Source organism: Idiotropiscis lumnitzeri, chromosome 2 (assembly GCF_059441095.1).
Source record: "Idiotropiscis lumnitzeri isolate Australia: NSW breed Sydney's pygmy pipehorse chromosome 2, RoL_Ilum_1.0, whole genome shotgun sequence".
Lineage (NCBI taxonomy): Eukaryota > Metazoa > Chordata > Actinopteri > Syngnathiformes > Syngnathidae > Idiotropiscis > Idiotropiscis lumnitzeri.
Genome location: NC_142392.1, coordinates 473,507 through 493,698, shown reverse-complemented (window position 1 = coordinate 493,698; position 20,192 = coordinate 473,507). Strand labels below are relative to the sequence as shown.

The 20,192-nt window shown below is 51.3% G+C and overlaps 1 protein-coding gene across 8 annotated transcripts in view; it reads left to right on the top strand.

Annotated features, from left to right (window-relative positions):
• The window catches only part of celf2 (cugbp, Elav-like family member 2), a 55,414-nt gene that overhangs the window by 7,366 nt on the left and 27,856 nt on the right, over positions 1 to 20,192 (top strand). For 6 of the 8 annotated variants that reach the window (XM_088288946.1, XM_088288947.1, XM_088288945.1 and 3 more), the window contains exon 2: positions 4,145 to 4,180. In XM_088288946.1, coding sequence (XP_088145072.1) covers positions 4,145 to 4,180 — 36 coding nt within the window. Of the gene's footprint in view, positions 1 to 4,144; positions 4,181 to 13,439; positions 13,721 to 16,031; positions 19,361 to 20,192 lie in introns of those variants that run through there. The other 2 variants (XM_088288940.1, XM_088288943.1) reach the window with 2 other exon arrangements.

The window sequence follows — 20,192 nt, the reverse complement described above, 5'->3', positions numbered from 1 at the left end:
CACACCTTCAGTAAATGCACACGCACACACACACGAGAACACGCGTGCGCACGTAGTGTGTATTTGTTTGTGTGTCGCTTCTGTTTCGGGCCGGTTGTCATTTTGTTGCTCAAGTCGAAGCTGGAAATGATCTCCATATTTCTCGCGCGTGTGTGTGCGTGTGTGTTTCTATTTTTATTGTGAGAACGAAATTGTCTTTGGTGCGGCTGTGGATGCCTCCCGAGGAGGCCGCCTCCTCTTCCTCTTCCTCTTCTTCCTCCTCTCTCGTCGCTATCTCCTCCTCCTCCTCCACCGCCGCCGCCGCCGCGCTCTCTTGCTTTATCACCAAGCGTAGATTGGCCTTATCTCACACACACACACACATGGAAACACACACACACACGCGTACGCAAACACTCGCACGCTACTTTTCAGCGGTGGCGGGCCGTGCATTTCGCTGGTCGGCCTTCAGTGACGTCCGACTTGAATAAGGAACTTTCATAAAAGCAACATTTAGGACACCTCGGCTGGACGAACAATCGAGAGACACGACTTCGGCTCACGAAAGCGAGCCAGCGAGCGAGCTTCTCTCGAAAGGTCCGTCTTGAAAATGGCGTTGCAAGTAGAACTGCAATCAAATCCATTTTGATCCTTTTGGCTTAAAAAAAAAACCAAAGGAATTTTCGACCGGTCGTTGACGAGGACAGTCTGGCCTGGCCCTGCCCCCCTCACAAGTGATTGTCCAATCACAGGACACGTTCGCACCTCAATGTGAGGCCCGCGAGAAGGCGCCTGTCACCAACTCGTGATCCGATTGGCTATCGCGTGTGAGAAAAGAAAAAAAGACGGCGCCGCTGCTATTATGAAGTCTGCCTGGCAACACGAGCCAGCCGAATTCTGATTGGATAAAAACTCTCACCTAAAAATCCAACACTTTCTATATTCTGCTAATTATGATGATGATTTGTTGCCCGTGTTCGTCCAGTCGAGGTCTTGAAGGCCTTGACCGCCCACCACCGCTTTTCAGGAACGGCCCAGATGATACGATTTTGTCACTTGGCGTTCGCCAACGCAAATGATGACCAGCGAGTTCCAAATGCCATGTGAATACGCGCACGCGCACGTGCACGTGCACGGACTTATTTGCAGCGCACGGGTTACTTAAGCGTGCACCGAAAGCAGCAAAAAAGGCGACATATCAGCAGTCGACTTATCAAAACATGCAATATGAAACACGTGCACGTACGTGCGCACATCACAAATGATGCGCTTTAAACATCAACAGCATGAAATATTCATGTCAGCCGACACGGAGTGCGAATTTCGTCGTTCTGCGTGTGACGAGAACCGGCGCGTGCACGTGCGCGCGTGCACGTGCGTGTTGTCACACTTTGCTGTGCGCTCTCAAGTGTTGTTGCTTTGTTCCTTGTTCATATGGACCCGAAGCGAGACTCAAAGTAGGATCAGAGAATTTGCTGGATTTTTTTTTTTTTCTGGTCTGAGGCGCAAGCGAAATGAAAGCGACGTTTAGCTTTAATTTTGCGCTTGAATAAATCATCAAGCCAAGTTGAAGATGCGGCGGCCTCGGACTTTGGTGTGGGACGGACGTCTTCTCGTGACACGCTCGCATTTGTGTATCTATGGCAACGTGCGCGCATACTGGTGGACACGCCCACCAATCAAAGTTGTTGTTTTTTTTTTTATTTATTTTCTTCTGTGATGAAATAATATTTGTATTTAATTAAGGAGATTTCCCGAATTGCGTCGTCCAATCGAAACGCAAGCGAAGGCGCTCGTCCGGACGATGACGCTTCTGATTGTTTTTGTTTGTGGCATATTTGAGGAAAGTGACTTGCGGCGCCGGTCGGATGACGGATGAGCTCGGATTGCGGCGCGAGGGAAGCCCGCGTTGCCTCAATCGCCGGTGGAAAATGGTCGGCCGCCTTAATTGCGATTGATGAACCGATGCGCCGCCGGCTAATTTACGAGCGCGTTGAGCGCCGTTGTTTCCTTCCCTCCGCCGCGTCTCACGTCAATCACGTTATTTGGCAAAGCGGCCGACCGGCGCCTTTTTCGGCCTGAATTTTGTCACGCCGGCGGATGGCGCGGCGCTCTTTAACGTGACGTGTTGCGATCGTGTCCATTTGGCGCCGATCCGCATCACTTTATTGCCTCGCCGCTCGCACTCCATCAAAAGCGGCGGCGTAAATTCCGGCCTTAATATGGCGACCGCTCCGCCTCTGAAAATGTAATATCGCACTTTGGAAGGGATTAGCGGCTGACATTTTGATGCCGCAGCTCGGCAATCTGATGGGCCGTCAGTCACAATATCGATTTCCTCGCCGGCCTTTTCCTCTGATTATTCGTCCTCGCGGCTTTTTGCGCACGACGACGACGTTGTTCAAAGTTGGCGAGGCGATCCTGATTTGAGCTCATCGATTGGACGCATTTTGCTCAAAGGAAGCTCAGTGATTGGTGGCGTGAAAATATTGCCGGAATGCGTCCAATCAGGCGCCGCCATTTTGGGGGCAGGAAGAAGCTCGGCGATTGGCCCGCATGATTACTTGTCGTGCCGGCGTCCTTGCTCGTAAAATATGCTGGCACGTGTTCACACGCACACACTTCAAAATGCAGACGAAGTGTGAAAGTGTTTGAAAGGTGCGTGTTTGGTCAGGGAATTGTGGGGGGTGCGAATGGGAGTGTTAAAAGATGTGTTGCGCACACGCACACACGCACGCAGTCACGTGCAATTTGAAATGGACAAGTTTGCATGTTCATCTTTTAAAATGGTGTGTGTGTGTGTTCCATTTTTTTTTTCTCCATTTGAGGCCGGGTTGCATCTGTCGCACGCTCGTTGTGCTACTTAGCAGCGCGGCAGCTCGCGTCGGGCGTTCCCCGGAGCTTTCCGCAAGTGGGCCATTCCGTCCGATGCAATCGCTTTAGCGTCTCCGTCTCGGGAATCGATCGGCCCGAACGGCGACAGCTGCTTTGCTGCCGTTTCGGCGCGTTGGTGCGCGTCGGGCCGAGCTGGAGCGCCACCTTGTGGTCAACACACAAAATCAAGAATCAAAAAGTTGGACAAATTGATGTGAAAAACAAAAGTGTGCACGTCATGTATATGTTTGTGTGGCGCACCAAAGGATGTGCGTGTGTGTCATAAAAGTGTGAGTGTTCCACTTTTCATAATTCATGGATTTGGGAATAAAGAAATTGCGTGTGCGTGTTTGGGGGGATAACAAGACGAGCGTTCGGGTGGCCGCAGATGAAACAAACAAGCGCGTGTCTTTGAAATGCAAAGAGCGCTGTGATTGGCTGCCGTGTTGAGGAGGAGTTTGCGCACACGCTCGCGCACACGCGTGGCTTATTAATGAGCGCATTGTTCATTTCTTTTTTTATTTGACATCAAACTTGCGCTAATTTGGTGCAGCTCATGCGATGGCGCGCGTGTGCCGAGGGACCAATTTATTTACATGCTCCGAGAAGAAAAGTGCACGGAAGGAGCTTCTACACACTTGCCAAGGACGAGCAAGAGCAATTTAGCGTTCCCAAGTGTGCGCGTCGCCATGGCGGCATCCATTTTCCACCAGTTTGGTGCCGCCACCCGCCGTTCATCATTGACGATTCATCGAGTCGCTTTTTCGTGTGACTGAGCCGGTCATGCTAATTGTGCTAAGCTAACCGTCAGCCGCGTCTGATCTTGCGTGCGATAACAATGGCGAGTGAGCGTTGTTACTTTCCTGGAAATCATTTGGAGAGCCCCGCCCCTAAGCCGATGAAATACTTTTTGGGTATGTCGAGCGACCGGACCGCTCAACGTAATGCTAAGAAACGTTTCGAGGAAAAGAAACGGCAAATGAAAAAAGAATACGAGGAAAAAAGTCCAAGTCCATTCATTTGAACACAAACGGTGGCGGACGCAACGTGCAGCATCTTAATGAAGACGCGGTTTCTTCTTTGTGTCGGCCTTTGAGTCCGAAGCTCGCTGCCGCCTCCCGCAACAGAAGGTGCGTCGCATTTCATTGAATTGCGCCGTTCACTCAAGTTCACTTCACACTTTTTGTTTTTTGTGTTTGTGGCAAAAATTCAAGCGGCGTGTTCCTAATCAAGTGTCCACTGAGTCTTTGTTTCTCTTAAGTCATCTCCAAAATGTTTTTTTGTCTTCCAGGCAGGACGCGAGCGACCTCGGCGGACCAATACAAAGGTAGGCGCCGTTTTCTTTTTTTTTTCCATGTAACTGGCGGGTGCTCTTTTGACGTCTTCAAGTCTGTTTGAAAAAAAAAATTGTAAAAAATGATGAGGAAAAGTGGGAAGGTGGCTCACTTTTCACCCCAAAAAAGGAAAAAAAACAAACAGGACTTTGCAAAATGCTTGGAATTTTTCTCTCCTCCTTGGAAGAAACGAAAGATGCAGAAAAAGCACAACTGAGGCAAGATGGCCGTCTGAAAAGTCGGCCTTTTTTTTTTGCATCGCTCGCGCTTGCAAATATTCTTTCCCACCTGATTGGACGGCGTGGGGCCGAGTCCAGGGAGGAGGTGGGGCTTGTGTGTATATTGGCGTGCGTGCGCGCGTGTGCGCTATTTCTTTGAAGCCGCCCGTCTGCTAATTGGCGCCAGCGCCAAAGCTGAATGTCGCTCGCACGTGCGCGGTTGTGTTGATTAGCGTCTGAATAGCTCGCGTGGACGCGTGCAACCGATACAATGCGCTTCTAAAAGATTCAAGTTCCTCTTTGGGAGCAGGTGTGTGTGTGTGTGTCTCTGTACCCAACACACACACACACACACTTCCTGTTTACCGACGGCCGAGAGCGTAATTACAGGGATGTGCACAATGTGGCGTCCCGGTACACCGCGTCCCTCATTGCCTGGTGTGACAAGCGACGTTCCCAGCGCTGCCCCCCCCCGCTTTCCGCCCTGTATTCGCGCTTATGAATATTCATGAGCGAGCGAGTTGTCAGTGTTCAAGGCTTCTTTTCTTCTTCCTCACTTGGAAGAGAAAAAAAAAAAAAAAAACGTGGCGTGGTCAGCGGGAGGACGTCGGAGGAATTGATGATTGATAAAAAAAAAAAAAATCCATCCATAAAATGAGCTTTGTTGCGCCACACGTCCCGTTTGCAATTTCAATTTGCAATCGAAGATCCGTTTTCGATTCGCGAACGATGTTGCAAAGGATGCAAAAATGTCAGATTGCGATTGGTCGCCACTTTTCCGAATGGGACGTTGAAGGACCTTCATTTTGTTTTTTTGTTTTGTTCGTTTTTTTTCCTAAAAAGACGCCGACGATGAAGCAGCTTTGCTTCGACGGCATTCCGATGAAAGGGAGGCAACATTTGTGACTTTGTTGATGTTCATCTTCAGTTTGGGCCGCCTCCTTCTTCTTCTTCTTAACGTTGGTCCCTCAAGGAAAATCTTCGGCAAAGAAGGCGACATTTTCTTGCTCAAACGAGTTTGGGGTCAGCAAAAAAAAAAAGTCCCCAAAGGACGACTTGTGTTGGTTTTTTAATTGCTTGATGCCGGTCATGTATTTTTTCTATGAGTCTGAATTCTGAAGGCTGGTGAACAATGTGGAAGCGAGAAGGCGTGTGTGTGCGTGTGTTGTCCACGCACACACACGCAGGCCGAGCATCAGCTGGAAAAGCCAGCCCCCCCGGGCGGGGCTCGGCGTTCCCATTGTGTCTTTGTGGACGTTTTCACCAGGACGGATGATGAGGACGTGCGTGCGTGTGTGTGTGTTGTGTGTTGTGTGTGTTGTGTATTTCCCACATTGAGGTCACGTTGGCTCATCACCACGGCGACAACCTTCACCTGTTGTCATGCCAAGTCCACAATGAAAGAATGAGGGAACGAGTCAGAATTGTTGATGCTTTTAAATAATAACAAGCCTTGGAGACCGGTCGCACGTGCGTGTGCGCGTGCACGTGCGTGTGTGTGTAGAGAGTGTGTAATAGTTTTTATTCTCTCAGCAGCCGATGAGTTCCAGGTCAGCAGTCCGGATCGCACGCTGAAGTGAGCCCACCTCACGTTCCCCAACACTCACCTGCCACCTCGCTTGCGTGTGCGTGCGCGTGCGCACGCGCATGCTCGCACACGTGTGTCTTCATCCTCACTAAAAAAAATTCTTTGGAAAATGAGACTTTTTCAAAAATACGCTTTTTTTCCCGGCAAAAATTTCTTAAAAAAAAAACAAAATCTTTTAAACGGCGGCTGCAAACACAACCACATTTTGATACGGCGTCATTCCATTTAGTTTTTTTGTTTCATTTTTTTTTTCGAGAAGCATGAACGCACTTTTGTGTAACGGCATGTGTGTTGTTTATTTTCTTCTTTTTTTTTTTTTTTTTTTGGGTGAGAGGCTCCAGATGGCTGAGAGACAGGTGAGCCAATTAGCAAGTCTCACTACATGTGGCGACATCGTCACACCGGCGGAGCGCGACACACACACACGTGTGTGTGCGTGAACACGTCCGCCATGATGCCGCTCGTGTCTGTCAGCCCGCCTGCTGAAAGTTCCCTGCGGCGTGTTGGCCTTGGCGGAGGTTTGCAATTTGTTCCGTCGTCCCGTTTGTTTGCAAGATTCTCCCGAATGGCCCCGAACCTTTTTTTTCTTTTTTCTGGATTTGGGATAGTTGATTTATCTGAAGTCAGCTTTTGAAAAAGATCTTTGATTTGAAGGTTCCAAAAACAACACCGCAAACCCGATTCATCGTCAATTTGTTCCAAAATCTTCCTGATTTTGGACAAAGGAGATTTTGCAGACTCACAATTCGGGCTTTGCTCCGGTCGGTGAATCGGCAACAAATCTTTCAAGTCTCATTCGACATTTTTGTTTGGAGCATTGCTGCCAAATTTCTTTTTGGGCTCTTCAAATTCCCCCCAGAAATTCCACTCAAATTGTCTTAACCCAGTTTGGGCGTCGCGTTTGTTTAATGTGGCGTGTCGCGTTGTTGTCGTCGTCAACGCAAACGCGGCAGCTGCGCCGTAGCGGGCGTGTCGCAATTGACTCACCAGCAGGCCCCAAAAATATTCCGTCGCCCCTCGCCGACCTTCGTTATGATTCTGATGAAGTCGGAGCGGCGCCCCCTAAAACCCAACCTTCCCTTCCGCCTGCTCGCAGCGTCAGATGTCAAAACGGTGCCGAGTGTGACGTTAATGAGGCGTCGGCGTGCTCTCCGACGCCGCCGCCGCCGCCGCTGGCTTTTTCTGACGGCTAATTGAGCGCCCAAGGCCGCTTTTCCCGACTAATGGAAGGCGACGAATTAAAGTGGCCGCGCTAATGTCGGCAAATGGATGGGCGGTGCCGTGCCCCCCCCCGCCCGCCAGGCCCGTCACGTTGATGCAAAACGGCGAGCCGCCTTTGCTTTATTCACCAAAAGTTGTTTGGCTGGCAAAAGCATTGCTGCTTCTTTTTTGACCACTCGCGATGCAAACTAAAATATTTATCCAAAATATTTATTTCTTTATTCTCGTTTTTGGAATTTTGATATATTTATTTGAGTTGTTTTTTTTTCTGTCATCATTTTTCTCTTTCGTTTTTTTTATTCCCTTGCATTTTTGTTTCCCACCGAACGGGTGTCATCTTTTGATCCGACTGTTTTTTCCCGATTGAATTATTCGATGATATGCTGATTTCATCTTCTTTTCCAACGTGATTATTTCCATTTGGCCCACCTCGTTTCTTTTTTTTTTTTTGTCAGGCAAGAACATCGCCCCAATTTCCCGTCCTAATCGTCCGTGATCCCGCCGCCATTCCCGCGCTAAGCCTCTGGCCGCGCGTGACCTCCCGGCAAGATTGCGCGACGCGCAGACGAGTCGATTAGCCGCCGGCGTCGGGCTTTTGTTTTAAGCGCAGCCCGTCCGTCCTTGGCTCGGGAGGCGCGAGAAGAAAAGCGCCGTCTTATCTCTCCGGTGGAGGAAGTTGGGGGGGGGGGGGGGATTGGCCCGTCGTCCTCCGCTTCCAGATTGTCAGGCTGACCTTCCGGCCCGCGCTTGCTCGCCGCCGCTCGGCGGCTTGTTTACCGCGCCGTAATGACATCGTCAGGCCCGACGATGCGGCCGCTTATCGGCGCCGCGATGCATGAATGGCGCCAAATTTGTCCCGCCATCGCCGCGCGTGTTCCCGCCTATTTTGCGTGCACGCCGGCGATAAGATGAATTGTTCATATCGTCGGCCGATTGCGGAATCTTGTATCTAATGCAACTTTTATCGGGGCCCGCCCGTTTCGTGCAAAGTGCCGAGTCAAGCGTTTTGTGGCGTGCGGCGGGCGCAGGAAAGTCTAAATAATTCAGCGCTGTTTTGGTGCTTTTTCCCGCCTCTGTACCGGCAGCCCGAAGAATGGCAATGAGGACGTAGCGAGAGGAGAACCGCATGAGGGCTTTTTTTTTTCTTTTTTTTCTCTCCTTTTGTGAATGGGCTGAACGTGAGCAGAATGGAGAGCGGGCGGCACCGGCGCGCTTCGGTCAAGAAAATATTTTTGGAATTGGTGTCAATTTCAAGTTTTTTATGCCGTGAAATTTTGGATTTCAGCACAAAATGTTGAGGTCTGCTCATCATTGAGCGTAAAATGTCAAAATGTGTCAAAGTCGAGTCATTTGACAACAAGCTTTGCTGTCGACGCTTTTTTTTTTCATGCTAACAAACATTGAAAAGACTCCCAAATGGCGTCAACATGGCTTTGAGGAAAAAAAAAACCCAGCACGGCCGTATATTCTTTCTCCTTTGTGAAGAACGACGACGATGGCGGCCCCAAAAAGCGTTTCGGTCTTGAGGCTTTTGAGGACGCGTCGTGGCGTCCGACCTGCGTTTCGAGCCGACCTGCGTTTCGGCGCCGCTTCGCCTTTGCTCCTCGCCGGCTTCGTCGACGCCAGCCGGGAAATCCTTTGATCCCGAACGCATCCGTTGCCATGACGACGGCCTTCCATTTACCGCCACCGCCTCCCACCTCGACCCTCGCCGCGGGAAACCGGCGGGCGCTGACCTTTCCCTGTCGCCGCGCGTTAGGGAGCGCGAGAGGGGAAGCCGAGCGCAAGTCGGCAACAACGAATCGCCGCTTCGGCGCTGGAATTGAAAAAATAAAGAAGAAATGCGGACGACATGCGGCGCATCGCCAAAGTACGGAGTGCGTTTGGCTTTTTCTCCCTCCGGATCGGATCGACGCCGCTCCTTCATGACCGCGTCGCCTCAATCGCGAAACGGAAACCGAGAATTTTATTTGGACTGATATTCTCAACAACGTTTGGATCGTTTTAAATTGAACACGCTCACAAGACGATACTTTGCCGTCAATGTGATCGATTCATCGTCTCGTTTTCAAACTGAACTTTGAAATGTTTTTTTTTCCTCCCCTCGACATCCCATAATGCCATGAGCATTGCGTTCGTGTCGATCTCGTCATCGTTTGTGTGGAAGGAAAATGCGTTGAGGCGGCGACTCACTTGGCCACGCCCCTTAAAGGCACACATCCGACGCGCCCCCCCCCAAAAAAAAACCCGCTCGTAAAATGGTTACAATTGCATGGCCGTGCCACAAGATGGCGGCAAGTTGACGAAATGAAGCTCCTCCTCCTCGCGCGCATTTTGGCGTATGCCTTTTTTTTTTTTCCATTCTCCTCCGCGCTTTGGAATTCGTAACATTCCGCACATCGGCTTCCCTCGGTCGCTTCCATTTACAGTCCGGCGGCGTCGAAGCGCCGCGCCGGTGTCGACTTGGCGTTGAGCGACTTCTTTGGGCACTTTGCCGTCCGATGCGTCATTGAGGAAAAGTGGATGAGGAGAAAGCAGAGAGGGACGTTTAGTTTCAATTCCTGGCGAAAAAATAATCCTCGCGACGACGGCGGCGGCGAGGGTGGCAATGGAGCAAATTGGGAACTCGGGCCTGCGAGACGGCTCGTCCCAAACGGTTGAGGTGTCCGATTTCTCCCGATTGGGCTTATTGGAATGCTCGCGTCTTTTTCATTTGCTTGGGATCGCTCGCAGCCGCCGCCGCGCCGCTTTGCCCTTTTGCTCATTTGCATTTTTGGTGTTATTCCGCCCACACGCCGATGAATATGTATCATTTGAATTCTTTTCCTCGGTGTCAGCCGCTCGGAGCCTTTTCAACCCTTCAGTGACTCAAAAGAAAAAAAAAATGGGCTTTGGTTGTGCCGCCTGCCGGCGAAACGAGTCAATGGCGCCGACATTTCCGGTCATCGCTCGCAGTTTTGCGTTCCGGGACATTCGACGCGCAAAAACGATCCATTAAGAAAAAAAAACAACAAAACTTCCAAAGCCAGCACGACTTTGAGACTTTTGCCACTTTGATATGATGGAAAAAAAAAAAGAAAAAGCAAAAAAAAAAAAAAACCCCGCCCTCATTTTCCATCTCGGCAGCGGCTCGTCTGTTCCGGTGTTGGTGGAGCGTTGGCGCTTTCTGGACTTGTTGCGGTTCTGGTCTCGGCCCAGACGTGTCCTGGCGTCGGTCTCGTCTTGGATTTTCTCTGTTCGGGTCTTTCTGGAGTCCGGCGGAGTGTCCGCGTTGTCCCGGTCCTGGTCCCGACCCGCGTCAGGCTTGACCCGGTCTCCTCTCGGTCCTGTTCTCGTCGACCGCTTTTCTTTTCGTTTTCTCGTCAGGCACCACGAAGAAAACGAAAGCATCTCGTTTGCAAAAGGCGACGGCCACGCTCGCGCTTCTTTTGCGCTTTTTTTTTTTTTTTCCATCAACTTTGGTTTGAGCATTTTCAAGCTGAATCTGATCTGACGAGATCTTTCTTGCCTTTGAAGAACGTTGCGTTTCTTTTCTTCTTCCGTCTTCGTGACTTTTGCACTCTTCTTTGCATCCCATTTTGACATTTGCCCCCCCCCCTTTTTTTTTCCGTACGCGTGCACGTTCTTGCCACACTTTCTCTGTGCAGAATTTGGCTTCATATTTGAGTGCAGCGTTCACGTTTCGAATGAACTTTCAAATCTTGACGTCATTTTGCGTTTTTGTCTTTGTTGTCCGTTTTACCGGATTGGACGCGCGGCCCGTTGAGTTCGCTTTACGAGGCTCTTTTACAGCCAAAATATGTAAATTAGGGAGCGCTCGTTTCCTGACCGCTGGCCCGCCCCCGCCCGCCTTTCGTGTCTCGCTAATGGCCCGGCCACCATTCGCCTTTTTTTTTTTACTCCTCTGCTGACACGCTTGTTAGTTTAGCGGCGGCGGCTCCTCTCGCTCTTCAAATTTGGCCTCCCTCAAGTCTTTCTGCTCAAGCAGCCGTTGAAGGAAACGCCAACACACAATTGAGCCCCCCCCAACATACGGAGGGGGGGGCGCCAAGGTTTTAATCTGCCCCAGCACCTTTTCGATCAACGTGTGTCAGCGAGACACGACTGGAATAGAATGCACGGCCACATGCGGCAAGCGGCGGTTGTCAGGAGGGGGGCGAGGGGGGTCGGTAAAATCGATACGTGCAGTCGTACAGGTGCTGATTAATGAGGCTGGGGGGGGGCGGGCAGTTGAAATCATCAAATTGTGAAGTGAACTGAAATTTGTAGGTCGCCACAACATTTGCTTGATGTGGTATGCTTTGGATCGGAAGTTTTGCCGACATTTCAATTGATTATATAAGTGTGATATTATTGACGATTGACGAATGAATAAAAAAAAAATAAAAATGATAATATATCCGCCCCCCCCCGATATTGTGCAATCATATTTCATCGATGCACACGTTAATATGCAGAATATTGATTAGCATCTACATATTGAATATGTAGAAGGTGTGCAGGAATTTGCAGGCGGTTGTTGTTGCTTGTGCGTGTGCACGTGCGTGTGCACGTGCGTGCGTTCTTGTGGCAAGGCATCCCCACAGGATCAGTGAAGCGGCGCCGCTTTCAAATGAAAATAAATGAGAGGCAGTGACCACCTCTGCCTGGGTCCCAATTTAATGAGGAAAAGGATCAGCGAGGGAGGGGGGGGGGGATGTTGGAGCGTGCCAGAGATTGGTCGGCGTTGGCGACGTCCGAGGAGCTGCGGGACGGCGGCGTGATGAATGGCGACGCTCTCCAGAATGGGCGATGGCGGCCAATTACAGTTTGGCGAGCACTCTGATGCGCCCCGGGTGGAGGCATCCGAACCCCCCCCCCCCCCCCCCAGTCTACCGAACGTAGCTATGTGAGCAGCGGCGATACGGCGGCCATGTTGTCGGCGTCCGTGCATGCGTCGAAGTCGCTTTTAAAGGGGCCAGCGAGCGTTCCCGGTGGCGTCGGGACGGCAGCGCTAACCGGAACGCCGCTCCGTTAACGAGCGGCCTGTGGGGGCTGGGGGAGGGTCCACGCGTGGCGTCTGCTAGCGCTTCCGCTTTAGCTCAAACGCAGCTGCTTGCCGCGTTCAATTATGGATGAGCGCCTCGTGAAATATTCACGTGTGAAAAGACCCCCGCAAACCTTGGCGAGGATTCCGACTTTGATGCTTGCAACTTGCCCCTCCTCGAAAATACGGACGCTTACCCCTGCAGATTTTTTTTGTTATCTATTTGGGGGGGGCAACCTTTGTTATTTGTTGCCAAACTCAAACCAAAGTTGTTGCCGTTATTGTTTTGGCGCCATCTAGTGGCAGCTTGCAAACAATTTGAAGTCAGTTGAGGAGTTTCAAAAAAGCAACTTAACAGCATTTTTTATTTATTTTTTTTTTTGGAGCATTGCTAAATTATTTTCAGGGGTGTGAACATTTTTTCGTTCACCGTGTATTCGTGACCGGCCCCCGTTTTCAAAGTGGATCTTGGCGGCCATTTTGTTCATTTTGAACCGTGAGCACCTGCCGGCGTTTGCGCGCCGTCAGCGGCCGGTTGTTGCTCGCCGATCGCGGCGACGCAATCAATTTCAGGAGAAGTCATCCAGAAAATGGTCGCAATCAAACGCTGACGTCTGGCTTCCTGTTTGCAGCTTTTTCCTCTCGCCATTATTTCCCAAAACGCCACGGCGGCGCCTCATATTTCACGGCGGATTAAAGCGGCGGCGTGCTAATTGCGTGTTCAAAGCCGCGTCGCCTTCGTCACGTCGCTTTTTTGTGGGTTCTGTGGCGCGCTGAGCATTTTATGTATTTTTTCTCGGGGGCGGGGGGGGGGCACAATCCTGCAACATAATAAACGCGAAGGTAAGCATGAGAAGGCGGATTTCTCTTGCTTCTCGCCACGCAGGCTCGTCTTCTGCCCGACCTGCATCGGCTGACGGTTTGTCAGATGACACACGACCCCCCCCACCCCCAGGTCGCCGAGATGAAAAACTCGCTCTCGAGGGGGCAGTGAGCTTGGATTGGTCGCCAAGACGCTAACGTGCACGTTTAGCCGGAATACCCGCAGAAAAGCCAGCCAAGATTCAAAGGCTGAAGCTTTCAAGGGTGAGGCGCGGCGGACGTGCGCTCCCATGTGGAGGGAGGCTGCTCGTGCTGGGAGAGCATCTTGGATGCAAGCCCCGCCCCCAAGCCACTCCGCACCTCGCTCTCCAAGCGTGCGTGCGTACGTGCGCGCTCTTGGCGGACACCAAAGCAAAGCGCGGCCGCAAATTGGGGCAATTCCAAAAGAGGCGCAGCTTCCCGGGAGGAAGAAGACGATGTGATGCGCGTTTGTCTGGCGTGGGGAGGACGCCGGCCTGTCAGTCAGCCTGCACCCGAAAAAAAACAAAAAAAAAACCTTCTTCCTCCTTTTTGGGGCAAGCATGACTTCGGCGTACAACGTGGACTTCCTTCCTGACATGATGATGGCGAGCCGCCTGCTCGCGCCCGCCGACCGAATGTGAGTTGTGTTCCTCGCTCGCGACTCTTTGCCTTCTTTTTTTCTTTTGCGTGCGTGTCGATGGGGAGGAGGAGGAGGAGGGGGGGGGTGCACTTTTTGTTCCTTCTTCTAAGCGCCCCCCCCCCCCTTTCCATGTCCCACTTGCGTCCCCTCGGCTCAGCTGTGCTGTTGTCTTGCTGTGTGGTGCGTTCAAGTGCAAGTGTGTGTGTCGTGCATACGCACGCTCACTTGCTCAACAACACACTCACACACACACACTCAGCGAAGAGTGTAAGAAAATGTCGTGGAAGGCGGCACAATCCTCTGCGACAAAATCGTTTGTCACATGAAGCTTTCGTTGTTTCGGGCTCGTTCTTTTTCTTTTTGTTTCGTGGCTAGCTCGTTTGGCTACGCGCTAACGTGTCGAGGTCAAATATTTTTGAAATGCCGCACTGCAATGTTGTGTCGTCTCGCAACTCGGGCGCCATCAAATTTTGAGCCGTTCGTCTCGCTCGGCGACATCGTTGGCCGTCCGCCGGCATTGTCGCATTTCGTCATGTGACGTGTCCTCATTTTGAGACTTTCGACGTCGAAAGATTGTTAGCGGCTCACGCCGGCGCCGATGCGTTCGTCGGGGAACGTGACGACGGCGAGCTCGGAGCCGATGGCGCTCGGCCCGATGTGGTGGCGTTTGCCTCGCTCGGCCGCTTGGACTTGCGCCGTCGCTACGTTTGACGTTTGTCCCGGCCGGCGACATTTCCCAGGTTTTTCTTGAAGACTTTTTGTGGTTTCCTCACGGAAGACGCGACAAACGCGCGATTGCGCCGTCTGGACAATCCAAGATGATTGGATTGAAATGGCTCGTGACAAAATGGCCGACCGACCTTTGCCCCGCGCTCGTCGAAGCGGAACGAAGACGAGCGCAAACGTTTCGTGGAGGCAATTTGTCGTTTCTTGTTTTTTTTTTTCTTTTCTTTTTCCTCATTCTTGACATTTTGTCACTTTTCTCACATTTCAATGTGTGGCCTGCGTCGCAGTTTTGGAAGAAATTTGAACCTTTCAATTTCAAAGGCATTTCCAAAATGTTTCCATGAAATGAAAATGGGAAAAAAAATCGGTTTTCAAAGACAAAATCATGAACTAGAAAATAACGTCAAATCCGATACTAGAAAAAATAAAAAAATAACCCCCCCCCCCGACTACCAGCTGTGTCCCTCACGATCCCCTTTTGCATTTCTCTCATTTTTGCAAACAACTCTTTGTTCAACTCCAACCTCCTAAAAGTCAGCACGCAATTTTTCGCGTTGGGTGCCGTATGATTTCGTGACGATCGCTCGCCGCCTTCTCGCTTGTTCTTGTTTGCGGCCGCCATGTTGTGACGTCACCGTTTTTTTTCACGAACGGCGTGCTCAAGCGTGACTTCATGTTCGCATTTTTGCATGCGTGCTTCTTTGTGAATCGACGCGTGTGAGGAAGATGCGCTCAATGCTTTTTTTTTTTTTTTTGAATTTATCAGGCGGCCTTGAGAGAAGCGGCGTTCTTTTTAGTCACGCACGCACACACACACACACCCTCGTGTGTGTGTTTTCGGGAAAAGGCACAATGAAGCCTCTCTTCTTGGCATATCGTCCTCTTCCTCCCCGGATCATCAACGGGGGAGAGTTTTCTTTTTTTTTTTCCTCTCTCCTCCCTTCCCGTCTTCCTCTCCACTTTTGCTCTCGCTCTCGCCATCCGCGGCCATCGAAGCGTGCTAAATGATTCCCGCCGTCAAGCCTCCATCCGGTCTGAGAGCGGCTCATTACGGCACCAGAGGAGAGGAATTCCGGATTCGAGACGTCCGAATAGCTGAGAGAGCTCCGCGCATCTTCATCATTTTGCATTGGAGGTTAAAAAAAAAAAAAAGGTCATGAGAAGGTGGCCAGAGTTGGAATCTTTTTCAGGGTAACTTTGCGGTACAAGCGAGATGATCGGATAGCAGACTTTTTTTTTGGGGGGGGGGCAGAAATTTGAGATAAGAGCAGCAAACTGACGGACTTGACAAGCTGTTGACGTTTTTGGAAATACAAAAAAAAAATCATATTTCAAAGTAATGCAGGTGCAGGTGATGACGTAACCGGTGACAAATTTGGAACATTTTTTTTTTTGGATTCCTCATCGTGATCGATGGCGGCATTGTCGTGCTGTTATTGTGGTGCGGGGGGGCATCGACGGCTTTATTGGGACGACTCGCAGGATGGCCAGAAAGGCACACTTGATCTTTAGCTGGCGCCTCCCTGGGGGGGCTTCTGACTTGGGGGGGGCTCATAACTGTGATCTAATCTGCGCACACACACACACACACACACACATGCACAATCATCCACTTAAAAGTCCATCCAGTCAACCCGGAGAATTTTCCCGCATCTTCTCGCCTCCTCCTTTATCCATTTTTTTTGTTTTGTCATCTTATTTTTGCAATATCAGATCCAGAACGAAAATATGCGTGCCGTGCGGAATGGTTTTGTATTTATGATTTGTTGTTTGTTGTTTGGGTGACACGTCATTTCCTCATTTGTGAAATTGACACCCCAAAAAAAATGCGATTGTTGGGATTCAAAACTGTTCATGAATGAAGTGAGCGAAAGAAGTCACGCGTTCGGAATGAGCGAAACGTTCAATAATGATCAGATTGGATTTGAAGCAAAAACATTTTCTGTTGTTGTTCTCGTTGAAAAAAAACAAAAAAGTCAGCCGGGCTCGCGTTGGTCCGAACGAGCCCGTTGGCGGCATTTGCCGCCATGACCTCCTGCAGGGAGCGCCGTGCGCTTGTGGGAGGTCGACGTTCTTCCTGCGGGCCGCCCACGCCCACGCCGACGCCGCTTTTTTTTTTTTTCTTTCTTTTCTTTCGGCGCTGACACGAGCCCACCAAGCTTTTTTCGCTGGGCCACTCTCCAAAGTTTTGGGGAGTCACATGGATGATTTGACTCTCTTAATGGCGCGCCTTTAAGAGGCGGGGCCATGCGAGTGCCATCAATGGGCAAACGTCCGCCGACGTTTTCGACGAGCGCTTCTTTCTGACGCCTCGTTGACGCGGCCAACAAAAACGGGTCGATAACGGCGCCCGGGCGGGCCACGCCTCCAAACCGGCCGCTCGTCCAAATTGTTCCCGCAGCCAACCCGGCGGAGGATTAGCGCGTTTGCGTCATTCCGTGTCCTCCGCACGTCGGCGCTATTTTGAAGGCAACTCATCGGCACGCCGCCGTGCAACTCGGGAACGCTTTCTTTCTTTCTGTGGTTGTCATTTCTTCCAAATAGTTTTTTCCTGACAAAAGTCGGGCCTGAATGAATTTGGCCCGCCCTACTTTTTGCCGTTGGAACCTCCCGAAACCCGTCCATGTGGAGTTCCTCCTGCAGCCCATTTAGGCAGGAAATATCTCGGGCGGGATGACGGCCGCCTCCGAGGAAGAGCCGTCGGCCTCCGGGGAGCGTGTGCGTGGGAACGCGCTGTGGCGTGTTTGCGTGGGCCGCCGCCGCCGCGCTAATTGCTTTTTGTTGCGCTAATGTGCTCGCTTATCTTCACATCGCCAATTATGGGATGTAAGCACCGAGTCGGGCTGCGTCATTTTCCAATCCATGTCGTCCATTGTGTGCGTGACAACCTTCTAATTTCAAGTTTGGGTCGAAAGCGAGTTGGAACGCAGCTCATGACGCCCACCTGGCATTGACGTCGCCTCAACATGTCATGATTGACAGCGTCTGAGTTCCTCTTGCAGCCCATTTAGGCAGGGAAGACGTTGGACCCGAATGAATCGCTTCCTCCGTGACAAGGTTGTTGACGTCGCTCCGAGAACAATTCACCTGGAACGCGTGAGGCGAATGTTTGCGCGTTTGCACGACGGCCCGTTGAGGGAGGAAAGGAGCCGGTGCGGCTCATTGAAGAGCACCGTTTTGAGTGTTAGCGGTCCGCTGAGTTGCTCTTCCTGTTAGCGTGCAGACCCGTCATCGCGGCAGTCTCCCGAAAGCAGGATATTGTCGGGACGCGGGCGCCTTGCCAAATGATAGAGCGAAGCCTCTTATGCGTGCGCTAACAGCATGTCATCTTCCGCCGCTAATGTCAAGTGGGAACAGATCCAACCGAGCGGGCGGCGCCGGTGGTGACGGCTTGGCGGGGGGACTTAATAACACCGCATGCTCACCTCACATGGATTCCCGCGGGCGCGCCGGTTCTTCCTGCTTCGTCGGATATAGTTTCTACTGCGACCCGTTTAGGCGTGAAGCTAGCTCTCACTGAGTTCAAATGTTTTTGGGTGAGCAACGTGTTCCATAGTTTGTTGTAATCCTCTCCAAAATAGTTCCTATGGTGACTTTTCTGCCGCTTCCCATCTAGGCAGGAAACAAGTGGAAATGAATTGCTCCCTCGCCTAACTTGAAATGCTTCAACAAAGTCACAAACGACTCCTTACAGTAAATGTGGAGATTCTTGCTCAGGCCCATTTAGGGAAGAAGCAAGTTGCTCACCTGGCACGAAATGCTTTCATAGGCAGAGATCAACGCAGCAAAAGATGAGTGCTCATCCTCCGAAAAGCAATTTTCCCGCTGCCCGGGAAGTTCAAATTAGTTGGAGTTTGTAGTTCAATGTTTGCTTTGCTTTCAGAAGTTGCTTTTGCGATGGCAAACCAACAAATGATTTCATGATTGAACGTAATTAAATATTTCCACTGCAGCCCGTTTAGGCAGAAAACTAGTCGTCTTGCCTAAGAGTTGCAAAGTTTGCTTCAACTCTTGCTGATCCCGTCTGTCGCCGGACTTTGTTCTGTCTTTGTTCCCCCTTCAAAGGAGACATCCAGTCGAACCCGACGCAGCAGCGGCAGCAAATATTCCTCATCTCGCATTGCCAAGCTTCTGGATTGGCGCCTGAGGCTTTTTCAGGACACAATGAAGTCAATATGTAAAAGTTTTCCGTCGCATCCCCCGAAGTAGTCCCCACGGAAGCTCGAATTTCCTTCATTTTGCTCGTCCCGCTGCGGAGGCGCTTTCAATCAAGCGGCACGCTAATTAGGGCGGCCGCCTCACCTCCGCCGCCCTAATGACGGCGCCATCGCATCCCGTCTTGTTTCTTTCTTTTTTTTTTTGCTCCCACATCAAAAGGCGCCTCCCAGTGGAGCGCCCGCCGCCATTTAGCGCCGCGTCTTTTGTTTGCTCGTTAACTTTGTCGCTTGCTGTTTGGATCGAAGCGGCTTCGGAGGACGAATTAGCGCCTCACTAATGGTGCGCCGCCTCAACGGGAGGCCACGGACGGCGGGTTTGGCGGAACAACTTTTGAGGGACAGCTGGCGTGTGCACTGCAGCCTTGGTGGGAACCGTTTCTCCGACAAAGAGGAAGTCAATATTTCAAATTGGACCGCAGCCCGTTTTGGCGATGGGCCTGATTTTGTGTCAGCAACAATTAGTCGTCCTCAAAGTGCTACCAATTGAGGCTAAATATGCGAGTTGCTGCTACAGCCCGTTTAGGCTTTCGGAGACGAAAACGTTTGCGGCGCCGCCTTGCTAATGGCTTGGCAGGCGGCCCGTCGAGTTGACTTTGACGCCGCTTTTGCCGCTCGTCAACAGGGGGCGTAGCGGCGAGCTGTGAGTGACGGCTGACGGCCATTGTGGTTCGGCGAGAACGACAGGCCGTCTTCCGTAAGTGCTTTTTTGATTGACACGCGTTGGCTGCCTTTCTCGCGCGTCTCACAAATGTTCCGTTTTTAGTTTTTCGTTGGCCATTTCTTGTAAACAAAAGCCATGACAACAGCGTGCGTGCGTGTGTGTAAATGAGAGTGAGCGAGCGATGTCAGGTGTGTGCGTGAGAGGATGAACGAGTGAGCGAACGAGTGTGTGCGCGCGCGTTCGTCGTTGGCGGCGGCGTGAACTCGCACCGCCCGAGGCGCACATACGCGCTGATGCCGTGAGCCGCATGAAATCGGAGCGGCTTGGACTGAAAGCTTTCAGGCTGCGCACACGCGCACGCTTGACAAGGAGCAGCGTTTGCCTCCGCCACACCCGTCGCGCAGCTCGGCTGCCGGCATTTCCGCTTGGCTTACCGCACTCGCTCACTCGCAAACAAACAAACGTGTCGAGATGTTTACTGGACGCCATTTTAGCACACCTGCATATGAAACACATTTCACTTCCATATCAACTTTCCACCGCCGCCCGTTTAGGCAGCGAGCGAGTTGGGCCGTCGACCGCTTGCCACTATGGGTGACGTGCTTCACGCTTCAGATGCCAATGACAAACTCGGATCCTCCGGGAAGTCAGACCAAAGAAGGTTGATTTCAATTTTTCCACTGCAACCCGATTAGGCGGGCAGCACATTTTGAATAATCATGCTGGTTTCCGTTAATGCCGATGACGGAGCGGCCACAAATCAAATGTTCGCTCGTATCAAAAGTGGCAAAGAATTTTTTTTTTCTTCCCAACGCAGCCCGTCGAGGCAGCCTGTCCAATGGAAGCGCTCTTTGCTGCGCTTTTG